Source organism: Apteryx mantelli, chromosome 1 (genome assembly GCF_036417845.1).
Source record: "Apteryx mantelli isolate bAptMan1 chromosome 1, bAptMan1.hap1, whole genome shotgun sequence".
Lineage (NCBI taxonomy): Eukaryota > Metazoa > Chordata > Aves > Apterygiformes > Apterygidae > Apteryx > Apteryx mantelli.
The window spans coordinates 120,441,978-120,460,162 of record NC_089978.1 but is presented as its reverse complement, the minus strand read 5'-3'; the positions used below and the strand labels follow the sequence as shown (position 1 = coordinate 120,460,162).

The 18,185-nt window shown below is 38.0% G+C and overlaps 1 protein-coding gene across 7 annotated transcripts in view; it reads left to right on the top strand.

Annotated features, from left to right (window-relative positions):
* The window catches only part of EPHA6 (EPH receptor A6), a 550,821-nt gene that overhangs the window by 122,326 nt on the left and 410,310 nt on the right, over positions 1-18,185 (top strand). For 6 of the 7 annotated variants that reach the window (XR_010884765.1, XM_067300386.1, XM_067300362.1 and 3 more), the window contains exon 3: positions 8,553-9,216. Coding sequence is in view for 6 of the 7 variants with exons in the window: in XM_067300386.1 (XP_067156487.1) it covers positions 8,553-9,216 (664 nt within the window). In the remaining variant the exon portion in view is untranslated. The remainder of the gene's footprint in view (positions 1-8,552; positions 9,217-18,185) is intronic. The other variant, XM_067300370.1, reaches the window with a different exon arrangement.

The following is an 18,185-nucleotide window of genomic DNA, read 5'->3' as shown; positions in this document are numbered from 1 at the left end:
TCAGAGACTCGGCAAGTTCCCCCAGTCCACATAGCTGATGCAGCCAGCTATCCTGCTGCATTTCCAGTGTACCCAGTACAGTGGCTTTACTGAGCAGTATTGTAACATCCCTGCCCCAGTTACTATAATCCTACCAGTCACTGGGAGGGGCAGGCCCAGTGTCACTCTAGCTCCCTGTATTCAGGAAACAGAGAAAGCAACAGCAGCAAATAAGTCATCTGCTATTGAGCAGCTAGCATCTCTTGGAGCCTGACTGCACAATAACTGCAGTCTGATTTCTCTCAGTCCTTGTTTCTCTTATTCTAATTATAAAGAAATATATGAATGTATCCTATGTATGAATGTATTCTAATTCATGGCATTTCGTAGTTTGCTAATAGGTGGCAAAACTTACTTTTTTCTTGCATATACACATCAGTTATTCCACAACAGCTCCATGTATTTTGTCGCATAGGTATCACTGTTTAGAGCTATCACATTTTGCATGTATTATTATCTTATTCTTAATCTTACAAGTCTCATTCAGCCAAGTGAGGATTGCTAGCCTCTTGTTCATGTTAGCCTGCCAGCATCACCACTCTTCAGCATTTTATCTTAGCACAGGGCCTCTGCAGTAGCTGACAGCCTCTCTGCTAATTGCCATGTATAACTCCTATAATCAGTTAGATCCAGCTCTGCTCTAGTAGCAGATACATGTAAATTGTATATATTTTATATATTATATATTTTATGTATATTACAGATTATATATATATTTTATATTTTTTTCTCCTGTAAAACAGGTCAGCAAGTGATGGCACAGGTCCCAGGGATGGTACACAGACAGATTGAAGGGCACACAGCAGGGCTGAGAACTAAGAGCCACAGTATCTAGAAAAGGCATAGACTTCCTGCTCTTAGTTTCCACTAATTCTGAATACATTGAGAGCGTTGCATTACATAGGGCTAAGATGCCTCTGGAAGGGCGATCAGCAGCACTTTTCACCACTGAATTGTGGCATCTCTCACCTCTTGCTGAGGTTTTACTAGTATCTCTCATTTAAAAAGAAAATTGCTGTCTGGCACACCATCCTTGCAGATCCTTGATGCAAGTCATTGAGTCTCTTATAGTCCATAACGCATTCAGGAAAACAATGGGCTTGTTCCATAGTGCTAAGGAGAATGGCATTTTATATGTTGGGGCTGGTTTCAATTGTATATTGGTTTGTTAAAAACAGCCTTCGTGTTTTGTTTTTTAACATTTTTCTGTGCATCCCTTTTCTATTAACATGCTTTGCCTTCTGATGATCTAGAGTGGAAGGGAAGATACATTATTCTTTCCAGCTCCTATGACAATGTTTTATGCTTTCTTTGTCTGTGTTATTTTTGAGCCACAGCATATTTATTTTACTCTTTCTGATGCATACCCTGCTTTATTTCTAATCACTTCTCTTTAGCATGCAGCAGCTCTAAGAGGTGACATTCCTATGCCACAACAATTTTTTTCATTTCTGCCTGGCATGTTTGGTCCCCCTGGCCCCTTGCCTTTGTTTCTCTAATCTATGCTTATCTTGGCTATTGCTCATCACCATAGGGTTTGAATGCATCCCAGATAAAAAACTAATCATAGTATCATAGTCTCTAGAGGATTATGGGCAGTCATGACATATTTTATTTCTAGGTCAAAATTTTCTGGGATGTGGGCAAAGGATGAAGGCAAGTACTCCAAGTTATCCAAAAGTTGTCCTCCTCCCCTCTGTTTGGTATTCCAGAGGCTGTGCTTCCGACTGGTTTAGAAGGTTTCCTCCAGTCAAGAACATGTATCGGTCATCTTTCCCTAAAGAAGGCACTGATTAAGTAGGAGAGATTTCTTGTACATTAGCCTTATTGCGTTATCCAATTGCCTTATCCAAAGGAATGGCTTTCCCTTTTCTGCTGTATCTGGAGAGCAGAAACATTAGGCCATGAGCATCTTTTTCCCTGACGCATTATGATACTGCTGTCCAGATGCTGGTCAAATGAATCGACTTCCTGAGGGGGGTTGAGCCCCACATCAAATTAGGTGTTTTGAAATGTAAGCTTGTTTCTTGGTGTCTCAACCTTTTTCTAGCATATGTTTAAAGGTCTGTACTCAGGACCTGTGACTCACTCTTCCAACATGACCGCACAATCTGCTATAAGGGTGCTGTCCTATTTACCTTCTGCTCTCAAAGTCCTCAGTTGGCTAATCAGCAAGTGAGAGTCCGTTGGTGTCATATACCCTGACATTGGTTTTGCTTGGATTCCAGGGCTCATCCCCCAAACGTCGCCAGACTCTAGCCTCACTTGCCTGAAGAAAACATAAATATGAACCACGTTTACAGTTTTCAGAACAAAGGGAAGTTAGGTCATCTGGAGAACCTAATCTTCATGCTCTTTCTACTGTTCAGTGTTTCATGTAAATAACAGAAAAGCAACTTGCTGTTTTGGATTTTCAATTTTGAGTGCATTAACAGCCTTTTAAATCATCCTGGCCATTTCAGCCATAGAGCAGCTGTTCCACAGTCTGAGACCTGTTAATGCTTGCCTTTTGAGAAGACAACAACTAACTAGATAATCTGCCATGTTTTTTCTATATTCTATTGTTTATATTTCCTTAGTTATTCTTTTATTTGTTTTTAATTCTAATTCAGTCTTGCTTTTTCAATTACATTTACTTCTACAAATTTTTGAGGGGTTTCCCATTGACTTTATAATAGTCTGTGCCTATGTGCTGCTGCCCATGTGAAAACAGATGCTATGTTTTCCTTAAACCTGGATTGCAATTGTAGTTGCAGTTCTGTAGAACCAATTTAATGCATATTATATATTTGTATGCATTCCATACACAATTTTATATTAGCTTGATATAAATTTAAGACTATAAGTAGTTTGATTGCTGTGTTTTGGTTTTTTTTGCTGTCTATGCCAATTTGTAGTTGATGAGAAATATTTGAATAGCTGTGGGATTTTGTCTGCCTTTTTTGACCGAGCACCTTTCATAAGTATTATCACTACTAGTCTTTGTTTGGAGGGATGAGTATTTTTTTCACATATGGATACAGTATAACAATTTTGTTTGTAGAGCTTGAGCAGACTGATTCATATTTTAAGAAGTCATTCAGTGATCTGCTTTCCAGAGGAGTTGTAGATCTCGCATTTAAAAAAAAAAAAAAAAGTGGAGGTGAAGAAAAATGAGTTGGAGAGAGGGAAAGGGGGAAAATATTAATGGAATACTAATAATATACAGTAATTAAGTTCTTGTTAATATTCCTTAATCTTCCTGTTCACAGGGTTACATTTTAAAGATCAATTGCACTTTAAAATGTTTCTTTTCTAAATATATTAATTTAAGGGATTTTTTTTTCCCAATTCTATTTCTACTATTGCTGTTTTTTGCTTGAATGTCACTGCAGTAGCTGGATCTTTAAATCTGCATTTGCAGATGGCAGCCAGCAACTGTGCATGCTAAGTGAAGGTCTGTCTTTATTGCTTCCTAGCTTAGACCTTTCTGATCCCATTTCTATGGAGATCATCTCATTGGAGATAGTATAAGGGAATTTTAAAAACTTTTAAAACTATTTTATTTTTACCATTCAGCTTGTTTCCATGGAAATGGGATCAAAAAGATTGTCGGTAGCTAACAGTTGAAAGTGAGAATTCACTTGCAGATTTCAGATGACTCCCAGCTGAGTGCTGCAAATACTGATATCCAAAACAAGTAATAAAGTATTTCATAAAAATGGCAGTAATAGAAGAAACAATTAAAATATTAGGAAAACATCATTTGCTCTTTTTTCCCTCATTGGGAGTGATGATTATACAAATGCTTATTTAACTGTCCTTGGATACATGAGGTACCTGTGCAAGCTTGTACCTTTCTTCAGACTGTTTCTTTGGAGAGCTGCAGTTTTAAAAAACGATGTAGTGCATCCCTTTTCTATTAGGGATCTGACCTGTTCCAAGTGGCCATCTGTGGGACATGAGGGATATACGTCAGAAGAATCATATCACTTCAGTTTAGGTTCACTGATTTTTCAAATGCTGGCCTACTTTTCTATATAGGAAGCAATCGACAGTTACATTTCCTAAATTACCTAGCCCTCTGAAACCCAAAGAGTAAAATAGATCTCTTTAGCCTGACCCTTATGCATCTTGTTCCTGGATTTGAAATGGAAATCTTTCTTCTGTTGCCAGATAGGTTATAAGGTTTATGATCTTTGAGGACTTACCTTTACAGATGTTTTTTAGAAGGGAGTCAAATCCAGACAGCGACTGAAGACAACAGGATTTGTTCCCCAGTTTCCTATCCCACGTTTGTTTTGGAGTACAACTTCTTCCTTTAATTCCCCTCCCTCCCCCCATGGAAAGCTGATATTTATCTGTATATATTTTGCTCAGCAACAAAAGATCAGTGTAGAATATTTTACCCAGGGATCCTGTTGTGGATGCTTAATGTCAGTATGAATATCCAAATGTGTTGCATGGTGAGTCTGCACAACCTTTTCTTATTCAGGACTTGAATGAACTAAGGTACATTGGTTATGTACGTGTAAGCACCAAATCCTTGATTTTTAAAGAACAGCTAATTAACCTGGGAGTAAAAGAAAAAGGAGAAAGAGAAAGAAACTTTCCAGCTTAGAACACAAATAGTGTCCATAAGGTCAGAGAGTTTCTTTCATTCCTTAAACCCCTGACTAAGGGCTTGGGCCTAGGTGACCAGTGCTTCCATCCTTTTCTTTAAATGGAGTAAAAGGAACCTTGAACTGTTAAAGACACTGAAGCTGCCACCCTAAGGTTACCAAGCTACTGCTGGGGTTGGTGCCTGAATAACTCCTGTCTGAGACTAAGAAGAACCCACTATTAGTTCATCAATCAATGCAACAACTCCTGGGAAAGGTGTCTGTCACTCTAAGTGATTTCAACCCACTGTAAGTTAGACATTTTCAACTCCCTCATGTAACCTACCCCGATTAATCAGAAAAGCTTTTCACAGCAGAGTTTAATATAAAAATATATATATTGTAATGAATCCTTTGAGTACAAACAGGGCTGCTGTTAAACAGCAAGACTCTGCTTGACCTTGATTCTAAGCAAATGGCAAAATGGAGATTGCGAGCGTGGGAAGCGAGAGGCTCTTGGAGTGGCGGGGTGGAGAAAAGCCTGCAGTCCAGGTCCACCTGTGGGAAAAGATGCGCTATTCCCAGCTCCTGCACAGTGCCTTTGCTTCTCTCTGCTTCCCACGCACAGTACCTGGGATGGGAAGTCGGTGAATAGTCATGTCACTGCAGTGCAAACATAGAGTGCTCTTCTCCAGTGCGTCTGCAGAGGGCTGGGGGATGAAGAACCGGCCGGGGAGCGGGGGTAAGGTCCTCGCACTCCTCCTTCTGCACTCCCCCCATAAGTTACCTGTTTTGTATGGCAGGTCCTTGGTAAATCATTCAAACTGTCAATTTAGCATACCTTTCCTTTAAGCGGCACAATCTGACCACAGTAAGGCCAGGATAAGGCCTCATCTTAAGAGGCCAACCATAGTTTAAAGATAATAGTGGAGATTCATAATTTATTGAAATAATTCTGATGTCCTCAGAGAAGCTATGTCTACTTCCATCAGACTGAAACTGGCCCACTATATTTACTCTTCTTTGGAATGATATCATTAAAATATTTTCCTATAAGAAAGTAATGTGTTTAGAAGTAATACATAATATATGAAGTGCAATCTTTTTTGTAATGCTCATGGTGGATAAAACCTTCATTGGTACAACCTACTGAATTGTAATAAATAGTTCTCTGTGATGTTGTGAATCTGAGTGTAGTGCTCAGTTTAAAATAAAATACAAAAAGCAAGCAAGTGGGGAAGACTTTGAAAAGAAATGTTTATTACATATAGCTAGTACAAGAGAGAAATTAGGTTGTTTGCTCTTTATAGTGTTGTCTATACAGCTGTTAAATATTAGTGAAGTTCTAAAATGAAACAAGTTGTAAAGTAGCTTGTAGAGAAATGAAAACACCTGAGATTATCTAAGTAAAATCTTAGAATGGTTTGTAACCTAATCTCCTATTTTGTATTTGAATGTAACAAGTAATCTGTAAATCTTTCTCTCCCAGTCTGCAAACTGCACAGTCCTCTATTTCAGTGACATTTACTCCTCGTTTATGCCACACGTGAGAGTAAGACAGAACCTCTTACCTGCCCTCCTGTTACTGGCAATGCTAGAGCAGAACTCTAAGCAGCGTAGAGTGTGCTTCCCCTTCCACTTCCACTCCATCAGCATTATCAGAGGTTTGCCTCATACAAAAGGAACACGGTCTAAAACCGCAAAGGTATGCGCTGTATTGGGTTGTCAAAAGTCCCAGTTTGAAGGATTCTGAAATGTCAGCTTGTCTAAAGCAGGCGACTTCTGTGAACTTCCATGTGTGTCAAGTTAGGTATTTGGGGAGGAGCTACTGCCTTCCAAGTACAAGCAGCGCCGTGAGATACTTCTGTTCGCTTGTTTTTAAGGCTTTAGAGAAGAATAGTTTTGTGCATCAAAAGTATTTAAAAGTACTTCTTATTTGAAAAATTAGGAGCTATAATGTGAAATATACCCAAAATAAAACCATGGTGTGCTTGGTGAATCGTTCAGCTTCTTCGTTGTCTGTATTGAATTTAACTATTGTTCAGTATTTCCAGGCTGTTTTTGTTAGAAAAAGAATGCCACACTTTAATGTAAATGTAAAATAAAACCAGTATTTGACTCTGAAAGAACATGTCATTGCTAGAGATCATCACAGATTCAGAGTTCTGTCAAACTTTGGATCCAAGTTATGTTGATATTTTGGGTCAGTAGAACCCACTTCTCTTATATTTGATACCCAAGAGTAATAATTAAGACCACACACCAGCAAACTCAGAGCTATATTTATAAGCGTACTGTATACAGTATATCTCAGTATGATGGTTAGCAGCAAACTTAAGGACTCTAATTCCGAAGTTCATATCAGAATATCGATTCAAAGTGAATATTTAAATATTTATCTCGCAGTGTGGGGAGGGTGTATTGGAAATATCTTTTTTTTTTTAGAGACAGACTTTTTGCTGTAAGTTTGTTTATTCCAGTTCTGAAGATTAATCACCAGTTTAAAAAAATATATTGTAATCCCACCTTTTTATTCTGATTATTGCCTTTTGTAAGATACCCCTCTAGAGCTTATAGCAAATCTCCTTTTAATGTGGTTTGATGCACAAATGAACTTGGACAACACTCTGTACTTCTGTTTGTTTTTCTAAATCTACATTGCAGTTATTTCTGTCATGCTCAAATTTATATTTGTACTTTAGATATGGGGAGAAAGGTGATATGTTCTTGGTTCATGTGACATATCTCAGTAAGCAAAATATGTATCAGTGGGCTTAGAGACTTGTGGGTGTTTATTTTATTTTTAAGCAGCATCTTCTTGCATGTTCTTACTTGTTTGAAGGCATGCAGCTATGAATTTTAAGTATGCTTCTTTTAAAATCCTTCATTGCTGGGGAATTTTGAATCATATACATAGCTGGCATATACAGCTTTTAGATGCAGGACTGTAGTTAGTTTTGTGTTTTCGTGAGAAAACATACATATCTAATGCTATATGGATATTAGGAGTCCTTAGTGGAAAACTGACTCAATTTTATTGAAGTTATTTCAGGCAGTTGGTAATCCTTTAGAGTTGCAGATTTTGTAATAAGTTAAGCATTTGACAAGTCTTTCACATATATCATATGGATAACTTTTCATAGATTCAGGTTTTTGAGAGCCTCCACATAGGAATTTCAATCAAGAGCTGTTAAGAAAATTTCTTGACATTAATGTAACTTGAAAAACAAATTCCTCCTTCATCCCCAAACTGTAAGAAAGAATTAAAAAGGGCAACAAAAATGATGTGCCTGTGACAGACTTTTTTTTTTCTTTTTTGAGAGGAAATGAGTGTAGTACAGACCCCATAGAGCCAGAAATGTAACACTTGCATAGTCCATGCAGTTAAATGTGTCTAGAGCCGTGGTGTAGCCCAAGAGAGCCTGCGCCCATATCTCAGACGCGCCAAAGCAGAGCGGCTGCGTCGTCCTTGGCCTGTGCTGCACTCCTGCACTGTGGGAGTTGCTCGGCTGACTGCCACCTAGCCAGTCCGAGAGCATGCCACATAGCACTGTCCTAGCAATCCTGCCGCACAGATGATTGCATCAAGTGCCCAGCAATGTTCTCAGGCTTATTAAATTTACTAATATAGACATGGCCAGTGTCTTCCTCTTCCACTGAAGCCACATTGATTGAAGACTTTTTTACTAATAGAAATTTATTAGAGTTTCTGAAATGCAAACTGTTGTACTTTTCTGTGGTTAATACATGCTTCTTATTACAGTCTTTCCTCTAACCTTTAAGTAACATAGTTTAATTTTATTAAGTCAATTAAGCTTTAGGTGTGCATACACGTATGTGCATACATGGGCTTTGTGTATATGCATACACATGATACTCTTTGTTGTTGTTTGGGTTTTTTTTTTTTGTTCAAACAATTTATTTTCTTTTCAGTGGGATGCCATAACTGAAATGGATGAACACAATCGTCCCATTCATACTTACCAGGTATGTAACGTGATGGAACCAAACCAAAACAACTGGCTTCGAACAAACTGGATCTCCCGTGATGCTGCGCAGAAAATTTATGTGGAAATGAAGTTTACCCTGAGGGACTGCAACAGTATTCCATGGGTATTGGGAACCTGCAAGGAAACTTTTAACCTCTACTACATGGAGTCAGATGAATCTCATGGAGTAAAATTCAAGCCAAACCAATATACTAAAATTGATACTATTGCAGCTGACGAGAGCTTTACCCAGATGGACTTGGGCGACCGCATTCTTAAACTCAACACAGAAGTTCGTGAGGTTGGGCCAATAAACAGGAAAGGATTTTATCTTGCTTTTCAGGACATTGGAGCATGCATTGCTTTGGTCTCAGTCCGTGTTTATTACAAAAAGTGCCCTTTCACGGTCCGTAACTTGGCTATGTTTCCTGATACTATTCCAAGGGTTGATTCTTCTTCTTTGGTGGAAGTACGGGGCTCCTGTGTGAAGAGTGCTGAGGAACGTGATACTCCAAAATTGTATTGTGGAGCAGATGGGGATTGGCTTGTGCCTCTTGGACGATGCATCTGCAGTGTAGGATATGAAGAAGTGGATGGTTCCTGCCATGGTAAGAAAACAGCATTTAATAAAAATCATTTTATGATGTTATGTGAACAGCAAATAGCCTGATTGTATATTGGAAATACTGCATCACACTTTCAAGGAATGCTTGAAAGCAGAAATAAGAAAGGCCATTTAAAGTCACAATATTTTTGGTTTCTAAGAAACCCCTTAGTTGCTAAAGGTGGTCTTTGTTTTGTCTAACTATAGATGCCTACAATGTAAATGTCTATAGATCAGCTAGTCATCTTGACTCCTATAATCAGTGGAAATAAGTGCACGCTTCAGGGCAATGAAGACAGTGATACACTGATAGACCGGCACAGAGGCACAGTGAAGTGCCTCTGACCTGTCTTAAATGCGTATCTTAGGATGAGATGAGCAGTGACTGAAAAAATGCCTATTTTTCTCCATATTCCTGTAAAGGTAATCTAGTCAGTTAACTTGGACAGATCTTTCCTGTAGACGGAGACAGAGGAGATGACTCCACCTGAAGAGACAGTGCCATGATCTTTGCTGCTGTAAAAGAGAGAGTTTTAAGTGCCTCCATGGATAACGTGCATTTTAGTGTGGTACAAAATCAGTAGGTATGAAGTTCAATTACAGAAGTTTGAGTCTCTGTTCAGAATTAATGCAAAAGGTTAAAATCAAAAGTATTCAAAATTGTTTCATCACAGTATAAGTAATGCTATATAACTAGTACTGGCATTTTACAAAGAATGATGCAAGAATATGGTAAGCTAGATTGTTTATGAAACAAGTGTCAGTACATCAGAGTTAGTTGCTGAATGTTGTTTGCCACCTTCTTATATCTTAAAGAAATGTCTACCTTAGGAAAACTATACTTTGTGATTTCTTTTCAAAAACTTCTGGAGACACCACGCTGCGTGCTGGTATATATGTGGAACAACATAGCATTGTCAGTTTGGCAGAGAATTAATGATGTTTCAAATCAAGGTAGCAACTTGGAGCTGACTACAAAGGGAATATATTTTATTTCCTTATCAGGAAAACATCCATGGGTAGGACAGTGGACACATGCAGGAGCAAAAAGCATGTCTTCTGCAGAATCCACATGTTGTTCTGTTTCATTAACCCTGTCTGTGCCGCTCTTGACAGAGAGGTTGTGTTTGTGAACTTTGAGCATTGGAATTAATGCACAGATGGAGAAATTCAGCGTACTTCAACTTCTGTGCTGTTTAGAACATGAATACATAGCTAAAACGTCACAAATTTCATGCTATTCCTGGTTAAGCCTCTGAGCTTTTTGGATTCAATTTGACACTAATATCTGTAGAGAGTGTGCCTGCTAAGACTCATTTTCCACTCAGTTTCCATTACCCTTGGATAGGCAGCATTTATTTAATCCAAAGGCATGCAGCTTCTTGTACTGGGGAATTTCTTGGTAGTTAATTCTTTTGTCAGCTTCAGAAATCACCAGTGTACTAAAGAACAAATGTCTACCATTTATTTATTTATTTATTTTTACTTTCTATAACAGTTTCATATAGATTTGAGAAGGAGGTGTCTCTTTTCTGTAGTCATGGTTTGTAAAGAAAGCTTCATTAGCCACTGAGGTATCTGTCTGCTTTGGTTCGACATTTGATTCGTAGCAAAAAGGAAAGATAAAGGTCCATGTCCATAAATTACACAAGTATCCGTAAACTACATGTTGCTATTGTCCACATATTTTTATCGAGAACTACTGAGTTTTGATCTTAGGCAAGCTGTACAGCAACCTTGGATAGTATGGAGCATTAAAAGCACACTATCATCATCATAAAATAATGTTCACTTATTCTGTTATCTGATCCTGGTAGCATAAAATATCAAAATATACTCATTGCAGAGATACAATTTTGACAGCACCATTACTGGAAGTTGGTATAATTTTCTGCAGAAGGTCAAAAGGTTTCTCTCTTAATGGGATAAGGATTTTCTTCAAGACACTAATGCTCAATGGATTTCTGTCCGTTACATGAGTCATGCTCTAGAACTGTGCATGAGGAATATAACCAGTAGCCTAAGCCTAACAGAAAGCCTTTCTGCAATACATTGGCTCTACTCACTTATTCAATTGGCAGTGCAGTTGGCTACTGAACAGGTACCTCCTAAGTGAAATACCTGATGTCATGAGTATTTGCATGCTCTTACCTATTTTCTCTGAGTAAAACATTGTTTTAGGAGGTTATAATCTAACAGAGCTTGCATGTGTGTTTTGAGATCGCATTCAGAGGTGTCTGGTTACCAAACACTTGTTCATTTTAGTTATTGTATTTTAATATTAGTGCTACTTTTCCTGACAGTTTCTCAAAGTATTTGTCTCGTATTCCTTCATGTATGTCATGCTAAAGACAAGCTCAGTTACATAAGGTACTTTCAAAATGGAACAGCAACAACTTAATTCCATTTTCAGTAATTCCTCCTCTCCGGTTTTTATGCTTAAACCATGACTCAGGAGAGATACTGCTGTGATCGTTGCTTTTCCATTTGTTCTTAAACTACTTGTGGAGATGCATGCAGCACTGGCAACTGAATGCTTGCTTTCTTTTCTTTTCTTTTTTTCTTTACAATGTGAATATTTGAGGATTGTGAACTGAATTGAGATCTCCAACTAAGTTGATACCAGTCCCTCCAAACAGCTGTAGTGTCCTATTTGAGGCTTTGCTTCTAGGATAAGATGTGAAAAAGAAATTTAGGGTTAAAAGAGTCAGTACATCCTGAACCAGCTCTTTCATGCTTGTTAAACATTAAAACACTTGAACATTACTTATTTACTATAAAAAATTTAAAAATTTACATTTCAATTTATTTTCATAGAAACAAGAAGAAAGGGGGGAGAGAAACATTGCTACACTTTGGTCATCTGTGAAAACCTTAGGTGTATTGACCCAATCCTCATGTTTTCTCGTTTTTTCTCCCCTACCACCTTCCACCCCCCAATCCCAAACCCAAAGCCCTGTTGTTGCTGGTGTTCCATCATCACAGTGTTGGAGGTATTCGATGTCACCCTGTCTGTGCTCCTCAGACAGACTCTGTGACATACAGTACTGAATAGGCTGCAAAAGTAAGAGAAAAGACAAGCTTATTGGTTACTGTCTTCAAATTGGAACTAATCAAAACTGTTTAGTAACTTTTTTTTCTTCTACATCAAAATAACTCTCAAAGTAACAATATTGTGTTCTGAAATCTGTTCTGGTGAGTAATTGGGTGGTGGGCAGGCTATAGGCTAGTATTTGAATATTTTTCCTACTTGCAAATGGAGTAAAATTTTAAATTATATACAAGCTTATGGCTCAGTGGGGAATAATAAGCTCTGTATGACAAATACAGCTTATCTGCCCCAGAATTTTAAAAATACATTTCTGTTTTGATATTTGTGGAGATAAGCACTCTCTATTCATGAAGTACCAAATTGTATAAGGAATGATGCAGTGCGTTGTTTGCTTACAGTTTCACAAAGCAGTGAAAAAGGGGAATGAGGAAGTCTTTGATCAGTTTTATCACTGCAGTTAAAATCATGGGGCAGCAAGTAAAGTAAATCTTGGCAATGGAAAGCAACGTAACTGGCCACATTTGTTGTCTCAAAATTTGTTGGTTCTCTCTGCATTTCCGGAGGCTTGTGACAGTTTCTTCATCTGCTTGTGAGCCTACCGGTTTTCTCTATCCACTCGTGTTTGCTTTTAAGAACATCATTTCAGAATGAAAGTTTGAGAAGAATTGGCAACTGGATTAAAATATCAATATTAAATATATACCTAAATGTGTCTAGAACAGGTCAGAGACCCACTGATAGAGAATTCTTCATGAAGTCAATGGCAAAGGTCACATTGACTGCAAGGGGTTTGGGATTATTAGTGTATCGTGTATGTATGTTAAGGGCATAACTTAAAAAAATACCATCTTCTCTGAGTTAATTGTGTAACACAACCTGTCCCTTTTTGATTTGAATCTACTTTGAGATAGCACCAGCATTCCCCCCTTCCTTTCATTCTTTAAGCATTTGTAAATGAGTTATTACCAGTGATTTGGCAATGATAACAGTACATGGCTCTAATAGGAGCTGCTGGCTTCAATAAATCCCTGGTACCAGCCCCATTCACATGTGAGCTAGTCATAGCATAAAAGAGGGAGATGCCGCACAGGATTCTGATGCACATGAGTTACAAGTATGAAGTTCAAAGTGATATTTTCTTGAAATTTTGCTTCAAGACAAAAGTCATGCTGGATTTAACATATGCATAATGTGCAGGGCATATCAGGGTTCTTTACACAAAAAGAAACAATCATGACTGGGAACAAAGAGCTGCTTTTGGGTTATGAGGCAAGGGAAGGTAAAAATCATATTGGCTTTAGTTGATCACAAAAGGAATAATATTTGGCAGGCATCTACAATGCAATAAGGGTAAATGGATATGTTGGGAAATAAAACAAGCAGGTGGTTCTTGAATACAAAATATGAAACAGGTTATGTTACGCTTTCAGGAAAATATGAATTACATTAACCTCTGCAAAGTCCATTCTGTTACTGCATCTCCTGCTTATGTTAGTCACATGATATAAACTTGACTACAGCAGTTCTCTTCAAGTATAATATGCCACTTATTGGGTGACTGATAACTGAAAGCTGATTCTTTAATGTTTTATCAAAAATAGGTTGAATTTATTAAGGTTATCAATTAAGTATGGAGAAAATTTGAATTTTGTATATAGCTCTCTTGGAACTTATTTTGGAGCCTCAATCAAACACCATGTAGAGATGTATTTTAATTTTAAAACATTGATTGTTCTTGAGAAATATTCTCAGGAAAGAAAAAACAAAAGAAATAATAGCGTGGCATGGTCGATAAAAATTTTTTTAAATGTAAAATAACAAGCATTGACAGACAGCCTCACGTGCTTTATTTTAATTGAAATTTTAATGAAAAATGGGAATGGAAAGCTCAAATTCTTTCAACTAGAGTTGACTGAACAACATTGACTTAGGATACTAATGTCTGAACACCTTTAAAACTTGATTAATTGAAAATGCTTTTTTCTGCTATTCAGCAGTCTGAATTGTGTTAAAGTTTCAGTATTAGGAACTTCTGCCTTTGCAGCCTATCTTCAGCTGTTTCTTTTGATTCATTTAGAAAGTATTTTCGTTTTGCAAATATGAACTATTCCCTGTCTTCATATACGTACATACAGCATGTCTTTGTTACTGGGAAGTATTCCACTCACTGAGGAGTCATTTACAAACCCTAGTGAACTATGGTATGGCAACGTGTTAACTGCTTTGTGCTCACTTACCAAAACCAAACAAAAAGTTCATGCTGCAGGCATAGTTTAGTTACTTCTCTACTGGCATGAGAGAAGCAAAATGCACTTACAGTGGAATGGAAAGCTTCCTGATGGTAACAGAGATGCGGTATTGCATAAGGTTTCTATTCTTTTTTTCCTCCAAGTATTTACTTACTTGTTGTTCTTTGCTAGCCTGTATGCACTGAAGGAATCTGTGTAAAGGAAAAATATAGACAGGTTTGGACTATTTAATTAAAAAGAAAAAGGCAAGCTAAGAAAACTAAATCTTAACTTAGAAGACTGTAAATTATATTCTTGGAGAGATGATCTTTCCAAGAAGTCCTTCCTGAAGCAGAGCCAGGACACTTCTGTTGCACTGGAGTAGACCCTTACAGTAAAGGATGCAATTGTTTACGAGCCCTTTTGGGTAGCCGGCGGCTGGAGAAGTGGAGGACTGAGGTGACCCCCTGACTACCCTTTCCCCATTGTGAAAGGGGGCAGGTGGAGGAGGTGCTGGGAATTGCTGCAGCTCAGCAGCCGCATGAGCTGGTGTCGTGTGTCTCCTGTGCTGCCATAGGTGGCCTTCTCGCAGAAAGAACTTGTTCGACAGTTTTGAGTACCTTTTCCCTTTCAAAATATAGAGCAGACAAATAGGATGAATGGTAATACAAGTTTTACAAGTTCAAATAAAAAATAACTTCTAACTGAAACCTCATTGTGAGCCTAAGTCCAAGATAAAAGGTAAACATCATTGCAGTGTTCACATGCAGCAACACTGTGTGGAAAGCCAGTGCCAATTTGTGAAATGAGCAGGAGGGAAGATACGTAGGAGTACATGTATTTTTCATTTGGACTGTTCTTTTTCCGCTTGCACGTGGCTTATCCTTTTTGTCCATCAGGCTTACAATTTTAGTGTGATTAAAAATAACACTGTTGCTTAGGTTAGGTAGGAGGAAAACTTTGTGCGGTGGACCACAGGAGATGTCTGTGATACTATTACTATCAGAAAGAAAATTCACCACATTCTTAGTTACTTGGAATGGTCTGAAAGGATCTGATTTTTGCCATATTCAATCACTTTGCTGTCTCTTTCTCACAAATTCTTAGGTTGGTTTGATGGCTTTTATAAGTATTTAAAAGGATCTATCTGTTTGTGCCCTTTCTTGCACACTAGGTACCTGGTTTGTTCCTGCAAAATTTCAAAGGTATAGATATAGATATAGATATTTGTAGCACATTGGTATCTTCTTTACAGTGTCTTAAAACTGAGAGAGTATCTCTTTAAGTTTTGTTACTGGAATTAATTGTTTTTTATTTTACTGCAGCAGAATGATAGGAAAGAATCAGGTGCCTAAGGGCACCTGTTTTCTGTGACTGCCTGGACTAGCAGTGAGAAAAATCTAAACCCCCTATAAACTCATGTTGTAGTTCACATCCAACCCTCTTTAGTTAATCTACAGCCATCCACGGATTTGTTCAGCTAAATAAATTGCAGCACAATGAACTTGACAAAATAGCTGGAAAGACTTTTCAGAAGTGGAGATTTAAAATAAAACAAAAAACGCTTCCATTATTTAATTTTATGTGTCAATGAAGGTGCATAGACACTAAATGAACAAAAGTTGTCTGCATAGTCTTGTCATATCATACTGACTTATCTTGCCTTATTTCAAGCAAATGAGGAACCTTACAGCAGCCACCATGACCTGGATTCTAGCATGTTTCTTTATGAAAAATCACAAATTGAAGCCTTGATTTTCTAACTGCATCTGAATAATGTATGCATATAGAAGAAACTGATTACTTCCCAACTGAGTTAAACTTAGGAAATTACTATTTTTCACTTTGATTATGAAATGCATATAAATGTACAGTATTTGGTACGAAATCTACTTTGACAGCACAGCAATGATGCCAACGTAGGTAAAAGAGCAAGTTCCAAACTGAAAAAATGTCACTATTTTTGGTTTATAGCACTTAGACATGAGATTTCAGAAGCAAAGATATGCTGATACTCAGGTATGTCTTGCCTCAGGTTTTGTATGATTGCACGCTCATGGATACTGATCTACCAGCTGTCCTTGATAAACACTAGACAAAAATTGTTAAAGTGACTGCCGCGATTTGTTGTTGTTGTTCTTTATGACTCAGTAATACAGCTCCACAATTTGATATTAGTAGCAGCTCATAGTAAATTACAATTATTTGTCCTTAGTGCACTGAAGGAAATGCACTCCAGTGGTGATCACAAGCAAACATTTTAATAAAACTGGAAAGAAATTACTTGTTTTTAAGTTTGGTAAAATGCACGCATAAATACATAGAAATACATTGGTATATCTGTTCTACTGTGTGTAGAGCAGACAGATTTTAAAATTGTTCGATTTTAACTTCTTGCAGGTTTCTCAGCTCCTTTGTCATCTTTTTCCCCCAAGGCATTAGGCTTGTGTGTGGCACATCTCCCGAGCCCTGACTAATCGGGGCAGCTCTGGGGCTCTGGGCTCAGGTCGGGGCACGGGAAATGGCTATTTGGCCATGTGGATGTTGAGCAATTGGGCCCATATGGCTTGGGAGCGCAGGAGGGGCTGGTGCGCTGTGCTTGGGGCCCAAGGCGCCAAGGGGCTGGAGCGGGAAACAAGGACGGAGGCTGTAGGTCTGATTCACAAATCTCTTGTAATCCAGTGTGCAGGTGGATTTCCTCATATGTGGTAAATCACTGTCTAGCAATGATAATCTAATCATAACTGAATCCTGGGTTAAGCCTTATATTTGGCTTGCTTGCCCCGAAATAGCCTTTTAATGAAATTGAGCATTAACAAATTCAAAAAGGGTTTTGTCAGAACCATAAAAAACAGATCCCTGCCAGTATCCAAGTTCCTCTGATGTTGGTAAAAATGGGAGTAAGAGAAAGACTGGTGGGTTGGATGCTATTGGGTTGTAAGAGGTGAGAGAGGAAAGACAGGCACTAACCCTGCATTAGAGTCCACGCCAGTGGTTCCTTGTTGTCATGGAATTTGGCCTCAAAATACATATCGCATTCTAGAGATATGAAAAGAAACAGGGCCTCTCACTTCTTGAGTAATACATGTTTTTTTTCTTTCATTTTTTTTTTCTTTGCTTGCCACATTTTTTTCTTGTTGTTCTGGGAGTCACTTGTTAAAGCTAGAGCTCAAACATTTGAGACCAATTTATTTAGAAAATGCTCTTTGCCCTTTCCAAATGATCAACCTTAACTGTTTCAGCAGTCAAATATATTGAATGTAGGCAAGTTCTGCCTGAGTGAAATCCATGGCCTGCTGTATTTAGGGATACGTAAGTTCAGCATTGGCTGCTTATGTCTTGTTATGGCAATAAGAAAGCTTCCTGCAACTGGAAGAAAGATGGGGTGGGACTTCTTATTGGTGAGTATTTTCTCCTCAGCACATAGGTTTCCTCAGCTTTGTATGCTGGAAAAAATGTGTATCTTAATATGCTCTGACGAGGTCTCTTGTGACAAGCACAGGAAAGTGTGTAAAATCATAGTATAATAGTTCAGAGCTAATAAAATTTGTTTAAAACCAAATTGCTTGTATTGCCTTGTGCGTAGGAGGCACTTGCAATGGAAGCTACAAAAGAGAGATACTTTGGGGGAGGAAGCGGTTACTTACAAACTTTGCCACTAATTGGACATATAAACACTATGTGCGTGCTGCA